Genomic DNA, 14,483 nt, shown 5'->3' with positions numbered 1-14,483 from the left:
GCTCTTCCAGAGGTCCTGAGTTCAATTCCCAGCAACCACATGGTGGCTCACAACCATCTATAATGAGATCTGACGTCCTCTTCTGGCATGCAGGTGTACATGCAGGCAGAGCACTGTATACGTAATAATAAATAAATACATCTTTTAAAAAATCCAAGTTCCTAAACAACAAAAAAGAAAAATGTAATTTTAAAAATAACTATTTTCAACAATCACAGGAATAAAAGCTTTCTGGGCATAATATAGCCCTGTAGGCTGTAAATGCTTAAAAATAAATCATTGACAGTACACATACTGTCCTGACATTGTGAGTCATAAAGTGACTTTTGATGTGCCTGAAAATTCTTATGTCTAAAAATGGTTTAGAGGCTACCTTGGTGGCTCAGAACTATAATGCCAGTACTAGAAAGGCCAAGGTAAGAGGATTATTGCTAGTTCCAGGCAAAGGAGGGCTACATGCTGATACTTTTGAAATGATTCCAACCATTTATGTATTTCAATTTAATACAGTTAAGCTGTACAAAGCTTGAAGAAAATTATATCGAGATACATTTAAGAATTCAGTAAGTAAATGCACCGTGTTATTAGGTTGGGATAATAAAGAGCCAAGAATAACCACTATATACAAAGAGCATAAACTATAAAAGAACAGATAACTAAATTTAAGACAGAAACAGATCTCTGAGTTTGAGGCCAGCCTGATTTGTATAGCAGATTTAGAACAGCCAGGGCTTCGCTGGGCGGTGGTGGCACACACTTTTAATCCCAGCACTTGGGAGGCAGAGGGAGGTAGATCTCTGAGTTCGAGGCCAGCCTGGTCTACACAGCAAGTCGAGGACAGTCAAGGCTACACAGAGAAAACCCTGTCTTGAAAAATCAAAAAAAAAAAAAAAAAAAAAAAAAAAAAAGCGATGCCCTTTACAATGATGCCCTGCCTATGAATGAATGAACTAACGAATGAACAACAATAATTTGTAATTTTAGTAACTATTTGGACCCTAAAGTGTACTGGTGGATAAACTGGCTATCTAGTATACCTTGGAGAAAAGAAACTGGTTGTAATTTAGGAAGTTTGAGTGGTATAATTTGATAACGTGTGGAATAGATCTGATACTGAATTTCAGTAAAACATTAAAACTACTTTTTTTTTTATAGGTGTCATAGTCATATCTCTGCAGATGAAAAAGCCTTTGAAAAGAGTCGAAAGGTATTTAGAATTTATTTAATATAATTATTAATAAAATGATAATGTTTATTTTATAATTGAAACATAAGCTCTGTTAACTATTTTTTCAGGACTATTTTAAAGATTGTGTATGCAATATTCTGCCTGCATGTAAACTTGCACTCCAGAAGAGGGCACTAGATCTCATTATGGTTGTGAGCCACCATGTGGTTGCTGGGAATTGAACTCAGGACCTTTGAAAGAACAAATAACAAACAAATAACAGGTCATTTCTGAGGACCCTATTAGAGGTGAAGGCATATTTCCAATTATAAGATTGTTATGTAGTTATAACTCTATATATGTCAGTAACTTCTTTTTAAGAAATACATTTTAGGGCCTAAAAGTTGGCTCAGTGGTTATTAGCATGTACTGTTCTTCCAAGAGGCCCAAGTTTGGTTCCCAGCACCCCATCAGGCTTACAACCATTTGTAACTTCAGCTCCATGGGGAATCTAATGTGTCTGGCTTCTGCTGGTACCTGCTTTCAAGTGTACAGGCCCACACAAAGACACACATGTGTGCATAATTTAAAAATAAATCTTAAAAATTTTTTTCTAGGCCAGATGGTGGTGGTGGTGCACACCTTTAATCCTAGCAGAGGGAGGTGGACATCTGAGTTGGAGGCCAGTTGGATGTGTGATCTACAGAATGTGCTCTAGGACAATCAGGGCTACACAGAGAAACCATGTCTCAAGAAACCAATAAATAAATAAATAAATAAATGAATAAAAAGTGAGTGAGTGAATACATTTAAATTTGAAGTAGAATACATAAAATAAATGAGACTAGGATATGCTAAAAATCAAGAACTCCCTGAAGTTTTTTTTTCTGACTTCCACATGTGCAGTGTGTCATACTGTCCTCCCCACTACTACCCCCTGCACAGAAAAAGTCCTCCTCCTCCTGAAAGGGTTGGAAAGAAAGGTTGTTTAGAAGAGAGTGGCAGTTGATCCTTTCCCAATTTGTGAAAGGTCTTACTTATATTAAATTGTGTGTGTATGGGGTTTGTGCTTGCCAGATGTCAAGGCCAGAAGTGGATGTCAAGTGTCATTTGAGAAAGGGCTTCTTACTAAATCTGTAATTCATTGTTGGAGCTAGGCTTGCCAATGGTCTATAAGCCTCCCACATCTGCCTTTCTACACTTCTCTAGTGCTGTAGCTACAGAGGCACACCCTCCCTTGCTCAGCTGTTATACAGATGTTGGAAACCTCAACTCATGTCTTCGTGCTTGCACAGCAAGCACTCTGCCCGCTGAGCCATTTCTTTAGTCTTCTTAAAATATTTGTATCTTGCCAGCATTCAGGAGGCAGAAGCAGGCGGATCTCTGAGTTCAAGGCTGGCCTCACATGCAAAGTGAGTTCTAGGATAGCCAGAGCTATTAAGCAGAGAAACCCTGTCTTGTGGGAATATATATATATATATATATATATTTTTTTTTTTTTTTCTTCTAGCAATCAAGATTGTGATTTAAAAACAAAAAAACTAAGGAGGCCTCATAGGGGCTCATAGAGACTGAAGGCACAGTCATGGACCCTGTATGGGTCTGTGGTAGGTCCTGTACATATACATTGCCTAAGGTTACGTAGCTTAGTGTTCTTGTGGGAATCCTACCAGTGGCAGTGGGCAATGTCTCTGACTCTTGCCTGCTCTTGGAACCCTTCCTCCTACTGGGTTGCCTCATCCAGCCTTGATAGGAGGGTTTGTGCCTAAGTCTTTTTATAACTCATTATGCTGTTCAGTTGATATCCCTGGGAAGCCTGCTCTCTTCAAGCCTGCTCAAGGAGGATTGGATCTAGGGGAGATGGGACGTGTGGGTGGGCGGTTGGGAGAAGCAGAGCTAGGGCAAACTGCAGTTGAGATGTGATATATGTAAAGAATAAAAAGTAAAAGTAAGATAAAGACCACTTTTAAAAAAGAGAGAAAAACCAAAAAAAGAGATTGTGACTAATTTCAATAACGGTGAATTTAATACGCTTTTCCAGATCTTACCTTCCTCTAGCTCCAGATGATTCCTTCTCATTTGAGAATCACCTAAACTTTAGCTGGGAAATAATATGATTATATTAATCTATATTAGAATTTATACTGTTGATGTTGTTGAAATGGTGTTCAGAAAAAAGAGATTGGGAAGATAGAGCAATTGAGAGGCCATTATAACCATCCAAAGCATATCTGAGATAGAACAATATCATTTGGGATGGAGGAAGATGCTGAAGAAACACTGTTTTTGCACAGGTTCCATTAATTTCTCCAAAATTGAAAGATGATTGCTGGAGTGATAAGCCACAGAAAGAAACAGAAGCCTTTGCCTATTACCGTCGGACACACACTGCCAATGAGCGGCGGCGGCGTGGTGAAATGAGAGATCTCTTTGAAAAATTGAAGATTACATTGGGATTACTTCATTCTTCCAAAGTTTCTAAAAGTCTCATTCTTACTCGGGCAAGTATTTTATAAATCACATACACAGACATAAGTTGAATTAAGAGAATTTTACAGATACTATGAGAAAGGAAATCCATAGTTGAGTGAAATTAGTAGTTGGTCATGGTGGCCCATAACTGGTATGCCCGCAATTAAGAGGCTGAACAGAAAGGAAGATTGCTATGAGTTCAAGGTCAGCCTGAGCTATACAATGATGCTGTGTCACAAACAGAACTAGTAAATAAGCAATAAATACTGCAGTTGTGTGTGTGTGTGTGTGTGTGTGTGTGTGTGTGTGTATGATTATGTTAAGTCAGAATACCTTTTTAAAAAAATTATTTATGTCCATTGGTGTGAGGGTGTCAGATTCCTGGGAACTGGAGTTACAGATAGTTGTGACTGTCGTGTGAGTGCTGGGAATTAAACCTGGGTCATTTGGAAGATCAGACAGTGCTCTTAGCCACTGAGCCATCTCCAGCCCCAAGTCAGAATAACTTTATAATGAATGTTAAATATGGAGACAGGAGAGTAGGGAAGGGGCGGGAGGGAGGGAGGGAGGGAGGGGGGATGGAGGGAGGGAGAGAGAGAAAGAGTTATTGTGTGTGGTGTGCAAGCACATGAATCTATAGTTACATGTTCCCATGAGCACATAGGCAGAGATCAGAGCAGGATGTTGGGTGTTTTCCTTTATCACTTTCTTTTTTTACTACTTTGAGACAGGGTCTCATAGAACTAGCAGCTTGCCTTTATGGCTATGCTGGGTGACCACTGAGCTCTTGGGATCTGCTTGTCTCATCTCGTTGCAAGGGTTACAGATGCAGTCATGCTTAGATTTTTACATGAACGCTGAGGATTCAAATTCAGGTCCTCATGCTTGCAATGTGAGTGCTGCTGTTGTTACCTAGTGATCCATGTCTCTAACCCTAAACATTTACATTCTTAAGTCAAGCTGAAAGCTGAGAGGATAGCTCACTCGATAAACTACTTACCTTGCAAGCACAAAGACTTGAGTTTCACAACTACAGAGTCTACATTTAAAAAAAAAAAGCTGGGTGGAGCTAGAAAGATGGCTTGCTGTTCTACTGGAGGATCCCAGTTCCATTCCTAGCACTCTTTTGTTTGTTTTTTCAAGACACAGTTTCTCTGTGTAGCCTTGGCTGTCCTGGACTCCTTTTGTAAACCAGGCTGGCTTTGAGCTCACAGAGATCCGCCTGCCTCTGCCTCCCAGAATGCTGGGACTAAAGGTGTGCGCCACCACACTGGCTCATTCCCAGCACTCTTGTTGAAAATCTTACAACCACCTGTAACTCCAGGAAGATCTACTACCCTCTGCTGTCCTTTGGCAGCACAGGCACACATGTGATAGGCACACAGATGGAGACATAAATAGAAGAACAAAACCACATATACACACACACAAAACTACGTGTGGTGGCACATACTTTCAATTCCTGTTTGGGTAAGGGGAAGTATGTAGACACCAGGGGCTTACAGGCCATACAAGCTTAGCCTTCTTTGGTGAAGCTCCAGGCCAGTGAGAGATCATGTCAAAAAAAGACAGACAGACAGTGCTGAGGAATGATATACAAGTCAGAAACTTGCTCTAAGTTTGTGTGCTAGTCTCTTTTTATTATAACCTATAGCATTTCTAACAGTTAATTATACTGTAAAAGTCATAGCATAAGAACAATTTAGCACGCATTTTCTTTTTCTCAGTAGGCATTAAACACAGCGTTTCATGCATGTGAGACAAGCAATTGACTTCTAACTAATTACCTCCATAACCCTTAACACATTTATGAATAGTTGACAGCTACTTAAAAAGAAAATGAAATAGCATAAGTTTTTAACTCTGCACATAGACCATCTACGATAACATTTCATTACTTTTAAGTAGAAGTTGGGAAGCATACATACAGTATTCATATCCCTCTATTGTAATGAAACTGATTTTATAAACATTTTTAAATTTGATGAAAACTTAAGCATAGCATACTTATTTTTTATTCCCTTGCAATAGTGGGAAACATACTGCTTAGTGATGATCTTTAGAAATAAGCATTCTGTACGTCCCCTAGAAATACAAGCTAGTAAACAATTTAACCAATACTGTTGGGTTGAGGATACAGCTCAGAGGTAGAACACTTGCCTAGCATGCACAAGGCCTTGAGGTTCTGTTTCTAGCAGCTCAATCTATTAATCAGTTTCTGAAACATCAGTAGTTGTTTTTTTAATGTTCTCTAAAATACTAGCTTAAATAGTTTATTAAAGAAACGGTGTGACTCCCTATACTTCCTGAAGTAAGTGGTCCATTAACATTGCTGTTTCTGTTCTAGGCATTCAGTGAAATTCAAGGACTAACAGACCAGGCAGACAAATTGATAGGGCAGAAAAATCTCTTGAGTCGAAAACGAAATATTTTAATACGGAAAGTATCGTCTCTTTCAGGTAAGCTATGTAAATGTCTCTGGTAAAGAGCACAGTAGTAACAGTTTTAGTTAGGAGAAATGGTCACTGGGTTTTTGAAAGTCTTTTTAAGTGAAGGATTGGCATCCCCAGGTTTATAGCAGAGTTAACTTTGAGAGAGTCACATCTTCTGATTTATAATCACTCTTGCCTTTCATAGTTTGGGGGAATATAGTTAAATCAACTAGATTTCATGTAACTGTATTTCTCACTATTATGTGGGGTCATGCAGAAAGTGATACTTTATTCCCTACCAACCTGTAGGTAAGACAGAAGAAGTGGTCCTGAAGAAGCTAGAGTATATTTATGCAAAACAACAAGCACTAGAGGCACAAAAAAGGAAGAAGAAGATGGGATCAGATGAGTTTGGTGTGTCTCCCAGAATTAGCAAACAGCTGGAGGGATCTTCTACATCATCTGTAGATCTTGGACAGATGTTCATAAATAACAGGAGGGGGAAACCTTTGATTCTTTCCAGAAAAAGAGACCAGGCCACAGGTAGGAGGGATATCCATTGCTTTTCTTAATGTAGATAAACACCAATTTAGTAGACTGAACATCTTCTCTTGGCTGAGTTCTAATTAAATAAATTGGGAATGAGTATTAAGAAAAAATGGAACTTTAAGTTGTGACTTTAATTTTTGGCTTTGCACATACAAATAACTCCTAAGAGCTTAGTATTCTAATCTCTAAGACCTAGTTCTAATAGCAGTCTACAGTTACATGTTTTTTACTAAGTACATAACTGCTTTTGTATGTGAACAGTTGATTTTCTTGAATTTATTATAGGTTGAGAAATAAATTGAAACTTTTAAAAAATGCTTTATTTACTTATTTATTATACAATATTCTGCCTGCATTTATGTACTCCTATATACCAGAAGAGGGTACCAGATCTCATTATAGATGGCTGTGAGCCACCATGTGGTTGCTGGAAATTGAACTTAGGACCTCTGGAAGAACAGCTAGTGCTCTTAACCTCTGAGCCATTTCTCCAGCCCCCATAAATTGGAACTTTTAAAAGCTTTTTTTAAAAAATTAAGTTGGGCATGGTGATATGTATCTATAGTTTCAGGTTCTTTAGAAGCTAAGGCAGGCAGATTGCTTAAGGCTCAGAATTGAGGTCAGCCTAGGTAACACAGTGAGACTGTTGTTTCTTTTCTTTTCCTTTCTCTCTCTTTCTTTATTCCTTTCTTTCTTTCTTTCTTTATTCCTTCCTTTCTTTCTTTCTTTCTTTCTTTCTTTCTTTCTTTCTTTCTTTCTAAGATTTAATTATTATGTATAGAGTGCTCTGGTTGCACATACACCGTAGTCCCAAAGAGGGCATCAGATCTCATTATAGATGGCTGTGAGCCACCACGTGGTTGTTGGGAATTGAACCCAGGACTTCTGGAGGAACACACAGTGCTCTTAACCTCTGAGCCATCTCTCCAGCCCCTGTTGTTTCTTTTAAAAAGAAATAGTTTAATTTCTTTGAACTAGTCCAGTTTTCATTGTCTCTATTAAGGAACAAAATAAACTGGTTTAAGTTCCTTCTTACCTTGATTTCTGGAAGTAGCTACACTGATTTAATGTACTTGGCTTGTGTATTAGAGAAGGATGTGTTGTGTTTGTTTGTTTGTTTGTTTGTTTTTCATTCTTCAGACAGCTTGCTATATGGACCAGGAAAATGTGACTTGTATCAGTCTGGGTGGATTCTAAAATAAGAATTAGTTTAACATTACAGAGAAAGAATAGAATTTTATGAAAGAATTGGATGACCCCTTACCTGAATTCACAAATGGAAAGAAACTACATTCTAAAAACTTGAAAGACTTTGTTATCAGTATATAGGACAGAGAACCTGTGAATAGACTTGTGGTATGCCTTCATCTAAACATACATAAACTTGTTATACCTTCAAGTTAGGGTTTAGGACTGCCTTTCTCTGGAGTACACTAACATTAATTGGACATTTGTTTTACTGATTTTTCATTTCTTTGCAGAAAATGCCTTGCCTTCTAACACGTCACACTCCTCTGCCAACCTAGTAATGACTCCACAAGGGCAGTTGCTTACCCTAAAAGGCCCCCTATTCTCAGGACCAGTGGTAGCTGTTTCTCCTGCTCTCTTAGAAGCTGATCTGAAGCCTCAAGTTTCAAGCAGTACTATGGCTCAGTCAGGTATGTGGTGGTATCCTCTATAGTTAGTTAAAAAAGGTCCCAGTGATAGAGGAGGCATTTAAGATCTGCTCTATAGTGATCCAGAACTGTTCTGTTGGCATTTGCCTTGTTAAGAAATGACCCTGTGGGGCTAAAGAGATGGCTCAGGGGTTAAGAGCACTGGCTGCTCTTCCAAAGGTCCTGAGTTCAATTCCCAGCAACCACATGGTGGCTCACAGCCATCTATAATGAGATATGGCGCCCTCTTCTGGAGTGCACGTGTACATAAAGGCAAATCATTGTATACAAAATAAATAAATAAATCAAAGGAAGAAAAAAAAAGAAATGACCCTTCAAGCTTGATTGATGGTTTACTTGGGATTGGAAACTGTTTTGTGAATTCTAGTGAACTCTAAACAGGGGAAGAATTAAAACAGTGTCAAAGTTGCTGGGCGTAGTGGTGCATACCTTTAATCCCAGCACTCAGGAGGCAGAGGCAGGCGGTTCACTGTGAGTTTGAGACCAGCCTGGTCTACAAAGTGAGTCCAGGACAGCCAGGGCTACACAGAGAAATCCTGTCTTGAAAAACAAAAAGAAAAGAGAAAAGAGAAAACCAATGTCAAAGTGAAATGATGATATAGAAAGGTCAATATTTAATTTCTTGGTGTTATTCATTGTCTTGTATTGTACTCTGAAGGGGTGTACTCTCCTGTTACCATTCCAATGCATTGTTTTGAGCACCGCCCCTATTTATTTATTTATTTATTTATTTATTTATTTATTTTCAGGGTTTCTCTGTAGCCCTGACTTTCCTAGACTCAATTTGTAGACTAGCCTGGTCTTAAACTCAGAGCAATTTTCCTGCCTCTGCTTCCCCTAGTGCTGGGACTATAGGCATGTGTCACTGCGCCCAGCTGTCACCACCCCTTTATACAACAAAGAATAAAGTATTATTTTGTTTGGTTTGGGTTCTACACATCCAAATCTCTGTTAAGGTAGCAAGGGTATTCTTACCAGTTTTAAAATTGTAGGTGTTTTGTTGCCATTGCAACATTAGTTCCCTGCTTTTGTTTCTGCTGACAAGCCCACTCTGGAGTGCTCTCCTTCACTCTGGAGCACACACCACCACTACCACCACCACCACCCACTGTGCTGGTTCTAGAGTTCTGTTTTCCCTTATAACTACCATTTAATTGGGTGATCAAAATCAGGATGTATTTCTGCCTCGGGACAAGAATTATCTTGACAAGCTAGATTTTTGATGGTGGGCTATGTCATAATCCCACTCAGGAAACTTAGGCAAGATTTTTGTGAGTTAGAGGCCAGCCCTGGACTTCATAGGAAGATCCTGATTCTGTCTGAACCTCAGGCTGGGACTGTATCTTAGTGATAGGATGAATACTTGCCTGGTATAGGCAGAGTCCTAGGTTTAATCTCTACCACTGCCCTCCCAATCCAGGAAAGAATTAATTATCTTGTGGAGATTTCTAAAAAATAGTTACTTAAGTATTGCCATTCATCCATCATTCTGGCAAAAGTGGACTAAGATAGGTATAATGACTGGGGAAGGGGAGAAAGAGAAAAAGATTGTCATTACTGTAAATCTAATAAATTCTTTAATTTTTAATTTTCAGAGAATGATGACTTATTTATGATGCCACGAATTGTTAATGTGACATCATTGGCTGCAGAGGAAGATTTGGGAGATATGGGTGGCAGCAAATATGCTCATGAAGTTTCTGATGGCAAGCCACTTGACCACCTGAGAGACATTGTTGGGAATGATGCTAGCTCCTTAAAAGATAAAGATAAAATCCCTTCCAGAGGAAACCATAGAGATTGCAGAATAGCACCTGGTACAACACAAGTATTTTTGGCAAATAAAGATTCTGGGTTTCCTCATGCTGATGTTTCTAGTATGAAGGCACCACAGGAGTTTATACCTAAAAAGATTTCTGGTGATATGAGAGGGCGTCGGTATAAATGGAGAGAGTGCGAGTTAAGAGGAGAAAGACTGAAATCAAAGGAATCTCAGTTTCATAAACTAAAGATGAAGGACCTCAAGGACTCAAGCATAGAGATGGAGCTAAGGAAAGTAGCCTCAGCTATTGAGGAAGCAGCCCTCGATCCCAGCGAGCTGCTGACTAACATGGAAGATGAGGATGACACTGACGAGACGCTGACTTCACTACTCAATGAAATTGCCTTTCTTAATCAGCAACTGAATGATGACTCTGGCCTGACTGAAATGCCTGGCTCTATGGATACAGAGTTCCCAGGGGATCCTCAGCGAGCTTTTATCAGTAAACTTGCTCCTGGGAACAGATCAGCTTTCCAAGTTGGACACTTGAGAACAGGTGGGAAAGAGTTGCCTGATGTCCAAGAGGAGAGTGAATCCATCAGCCCCCTCCTCTTGCACTTGGAAGATGATGACTTTTCTGAGAATGAAAAGCAACTTGCGGACACAGCCTCTGAGTCAGATGTCCTTAAGATTGTTATTGACTCTGAAATAAAGGATTCTCTTGTTTCCCGCAGGAAACCTAGTGATGGAGAGCAGAGTACTTCTGTTCTCCCTGCAGAGACTGACAGTGTATCTCCACCTCCCATCTTACACATGAAGACTGGCCCAGAGAACAGCAACACAGATACTTTGTGGAGGCCTATGCCGAAGTTAGCCCCTCTAGGTTTAAAAGTAGCTAACCCCCCCAGTGATAGCGATGGTCAGAGTCTCAAGGTGATGCCTTCCTTGGCACCTATAGCTGCCAAAGTTGGGTCAGTTGGACACAAAATAAACTTAACAGGGAGTGACCAGGAAGGCCGAGAGAGCAAAGTGATGCCTACATTGGCACCTGTTGTGGCTAAATTGGGCAACTCTGGAGTTCCATCAAGTTCTTCAGGGAAATGAACTTGTTCATCCTTCTGCAAAAGCCAGGCTATGAGGGGAAAATTGAATTTCACCTCCTTTCTCTGTAGGCATCTGTTTGTCTTATGGAACTGTAATCCTTGACTTTATGTGTGAATATTAATGGAGAAAGGGGGGTAGGGTACTGGCCCTGGTGTTTGAAATTTTGATCATGTTAAAAATGTTACCTCACTTGTGGTGCTGGGTCCCCTCATCTTCTCTAAGAAGGTGTGATCCCTTTTGCCCAAGGAATTCATAACAAGATTCTGGCTCCATTGGATACTATAATTTTTCCCCTGAGAAAATGCTGGAGACTTGGAATTACTATGGACTAAACTGTAGATGATAGTTGTTATCTCTAAAATCTAAGAACCGTGATACAGTTGTGTGAAGGGACCTAGAAAGAGTTTTTAGTTATTATTTCAACAGTAGGGTATCATAGAGCTGGACGTGGTTGTGCATACTTGTAATTCCAGCACTTAGAAGACTAAAGCAGGAAGATTGCAAGTTTGTGTCTGGCGTGAGCTATAAAGGACGGACACACGGACACACACACACACACACACACACAATTAGGTGGGCGGGGGATAAGGAGGGAAGAATGTTAAGGTAGATAGGATGAATATTATGGAATACCAAAGTGAAGGAGTTTTTTCATTCAGCAGGCTGTTCTTTCATATCCTGAATAGCTGTTCCCTTACCCTTTCAGTCATAATTATAAATTTTAGGTTTTCTGGTAAAGTAAGAATATATACTTTTAACTTTTACTATTAACATCCTTATTTTGAGAGACTTAAAAAAAAAAGATATGTCTCCTTTATTGTCTTTTGGGATATTGAAAAGATTCCTTCATAATGCTCAAGAAACAGCTAAAATGAAAAGCAGTTTCTCTCTTGACCAGAGACCATAGCCAAAATAAAATATGTGGGGTTGGATATTTCCAAATGAAACCAGCCTCTAGGTGCTTGAAGGTTTTGTTCACTGTTACCTGCACAGGATGTAAAGAAAAGGCGAGTCATAGTAGGCATTCTTTACCAGGGATGTAAGGCAGTATTGGAGTCACAAAATATATTTTTTATCTGCTACCATGGCATCAATGATCTATAGAGCTTTTTCACTCATCAGTTGTCAGGATATGAAGGACTGACAACCTGTAAAGATAAAGATATTTATATTTTTGTATAATTGTTTTCATAGATTTCTCAAAGGATGAAGTTTTCAACCTAGAAGAGATTTGTATTGAGTATAGAAATGTTTCCTATCTAGTTTGTAAATAATCATGGTGCATTTGAGGGGTCCCTTGGAAACTCCTGGGGCAAGAATCACTGTTCTGAAAATGTATAGACTGAGATTTAGCTGCTGCATTTTGCCTTTCTTAAATAATTATATTTTGGAATGTAACCTGTTCTGTCTTGGATGACAGGATTTGCTTGTGTTGTAAAACACTTTAACACAAGTGCTTCCGGTGCCTGGGCTGTGCCTGGGTAATTCTGTTTCTTTTACTTCCCTGCCTTCTTTATTCTTAGTTCCACTGAGTATATCTTCAGACCTAGGTTGTGAGACCAACTTTGGAATGAATCTAGCCAGTGAATTATTACTTCCATGTTTGATTCCCTTTTTAGATTAACTCTGGTAATCATCAGATTGAAATGATGAAAAAACTTCCACTGCAAGATGCAATGGTAGTAAGTTCTTTGTTGGTTTTGTGCTGCTTCCCATTGGGCAGGTCATCAGCACTCAACCTTCCCTGTTTACTACAAAAGCCTGGTGTAGTAAAAACAGTATTCCTCAGCTTCTCCTTTGTCCTTTCTGTCCTCTACCCAACTGACTTTATCCAATGCCTTAGCCAAGGAGTGCAGCACCTGTCGCCCTTGCTAATAGCTGTCCATGGAGAAGCTAGTTCTTTAGTCCGGGTATAACAGTTTCCAGTGGTTTTATTGCCTGTTTCTTTGCTGTTTCCTTCTGGCTTTTGAGAGTCAGACAAGAAACAGACAAGGGAGTGGAAAAATCCTCAGGAAAAGGACCATTTTAGCTTCTGAATACTTGCTTCTGCTTCTGCTGCTGCTGTGTGGTTGGCGTTTTTTTTTGTTGTTGTTGTTTGTTTGTTTGTTTGAAAATATATACTCAAAACAGGTCAGGGTTTATTCTTGATTGGAAGATACTTGGCTGTGTTTATGAAAGATGTACAAAGACAGAAATGAGGTTTGGTTCTAGGTGTTCAGGGAAAGCTGCAGATGTCATTGTGAACTCCCAAGATACATTGTTCTTAAGACAGATTTAGGAGCTATCAGGGCTAATTTGAGGAGGGCTTAGTCTTCAGAACAATCTTGTAGTCTTGACAGAAATCCAAAATCTCCCCAAACCTCCTGCTCTTTAACTTTACATTAGGAGAAACTGATCTATGAAAACTACATGTATGATTATGAAAGGTGAAACATTGGAGGAACCTGGAAAAAAGCTCCCACCCTTACTAAGAAGCATGATCTCAGTAGACCAATAACTCGCCTTTTTATATTCCTGTAAATAAACGGAATGTTTTTAAGAATATAATTATGTCAGATTTAGCATTTTCTTTTATATATTAAATATATATCTTTCATTTCTGCTTTTGAAAGTGATTATTTTTTTAGAAATAACAGAAGTTTGGCAGTTGAAAGGCAAGACATGTGAACCTTAAATAAACCAGTTACACTAATTAAAGCAGAACTTGGTGTTGGGAGGTTTGTGCCTGGTTGGAAAATTCTTAATGCCCTCAGGTGTATTAAAAATGATGCCATTGAAGTGATCCTTCCAAAGAAGCTTCTTGTCCTTAAAGCTTTGATGTGCCATTTGGGAAGACCTTTGATGTTCTAGTCCTTGTAGCATTGGGACTTCAAAATTATGTACAATTTGATGACAAATAGTTGCTTTTCTATGATGAAAATAGTTTCATAGTACCACCGTGTGCAAGGCAGTTTATCTGTTGTCTTGAGGAACAACAGGACATAAACACAATCTTAGTGACTAGGGGCAATAGGTGTTCTTTTAAAATTTTTTGTCTGTGTATTGGGTATGTGTGCCATGGCATGCATATGGAGATCAAAGAACAACTTTGTGGAGTCTTCTCCTAGCAGGGACTGAACTCACTTTGTCAAGCGTTCAAAGCAAACACTGCCCAATAGGTGTTCTTAAGACAAGGTGTTAAGGGGTTTTTCATACTTAAACAAAACTGTTCTCTTCACCACCACCACCACCACCACCTCTGTCTCTCTGCATCGTCTTCTCTTCCTCCCCCTCTACCCCCATCTCCCCCCCCCCCCCCCCGTTTCTCTCTGTCTCTCTCT

The 14,483-nt window shown here is 39.3% G+C and overlaps 1 protein-coding gene across 15 annotated transcripts in view; it reads left to right on the top strand.

Annotated features, from left to right (window-relative positions):
• Positions 1 to 13,763, top strand: part of MGA (MAX dimerization protein MGA) — an 86,376-nt gene extending 72,613 nt beyond the window's left edge. For 14 of the 15 annotated variants that reach the window (XM_084775548.1, XM_084775547.1, XM_084775551.1 and 11 more), the window contains 6 exons: positions 1,156 to 1,207; positions 3,463 to 3,669; positions 5,988 to 6,099; positions 6,382 to 6,615; positions 8,103 to 8,279; positions 9,893 to 13,763. In XM_084775548.1, the coding sequence (XP_084631674.1) occupies positions 1,156 to 1,207; positions 3,463 to 3,669; positions 5,988 to 6,099; positions 6,382 to 6,615; positions 8,103 to 8,279; positions 9,893 to 11,163 (2,053 nt within the window). In that variant the 3' untranslated portion in view covers positions 11,164 to 13,763. The remainder of the gene's footprint in view (positions 1 to 1,155; positions 1,208 to 3,462; positions 3,670 to 5,987; positions 6,100 to 6,381; positions 6,616 to 8,102; positions 8,280 to 9,892) is intronic. The other variant, XM_084775540.1, reaches the window with a different exon arrangement.
• Positions 13,764 to 14,483: the final 720 nt, after the last annotated feature.

Source organism: Acomys minous (assembly GCF_964271855.1).
Source record: "Acomys minous genome assembly, chromosome: 3".
NCBI lineage: Eukaryota > Metazoa > Chordata > Mammalia > Rodentia > Muridae > Acomys > Acomys minous.
The sequence above is the reverse complement of the archived record's forward strand: the minus strand, read 5'-3'. Positions and strand labels throughout refer to the sequence as shown.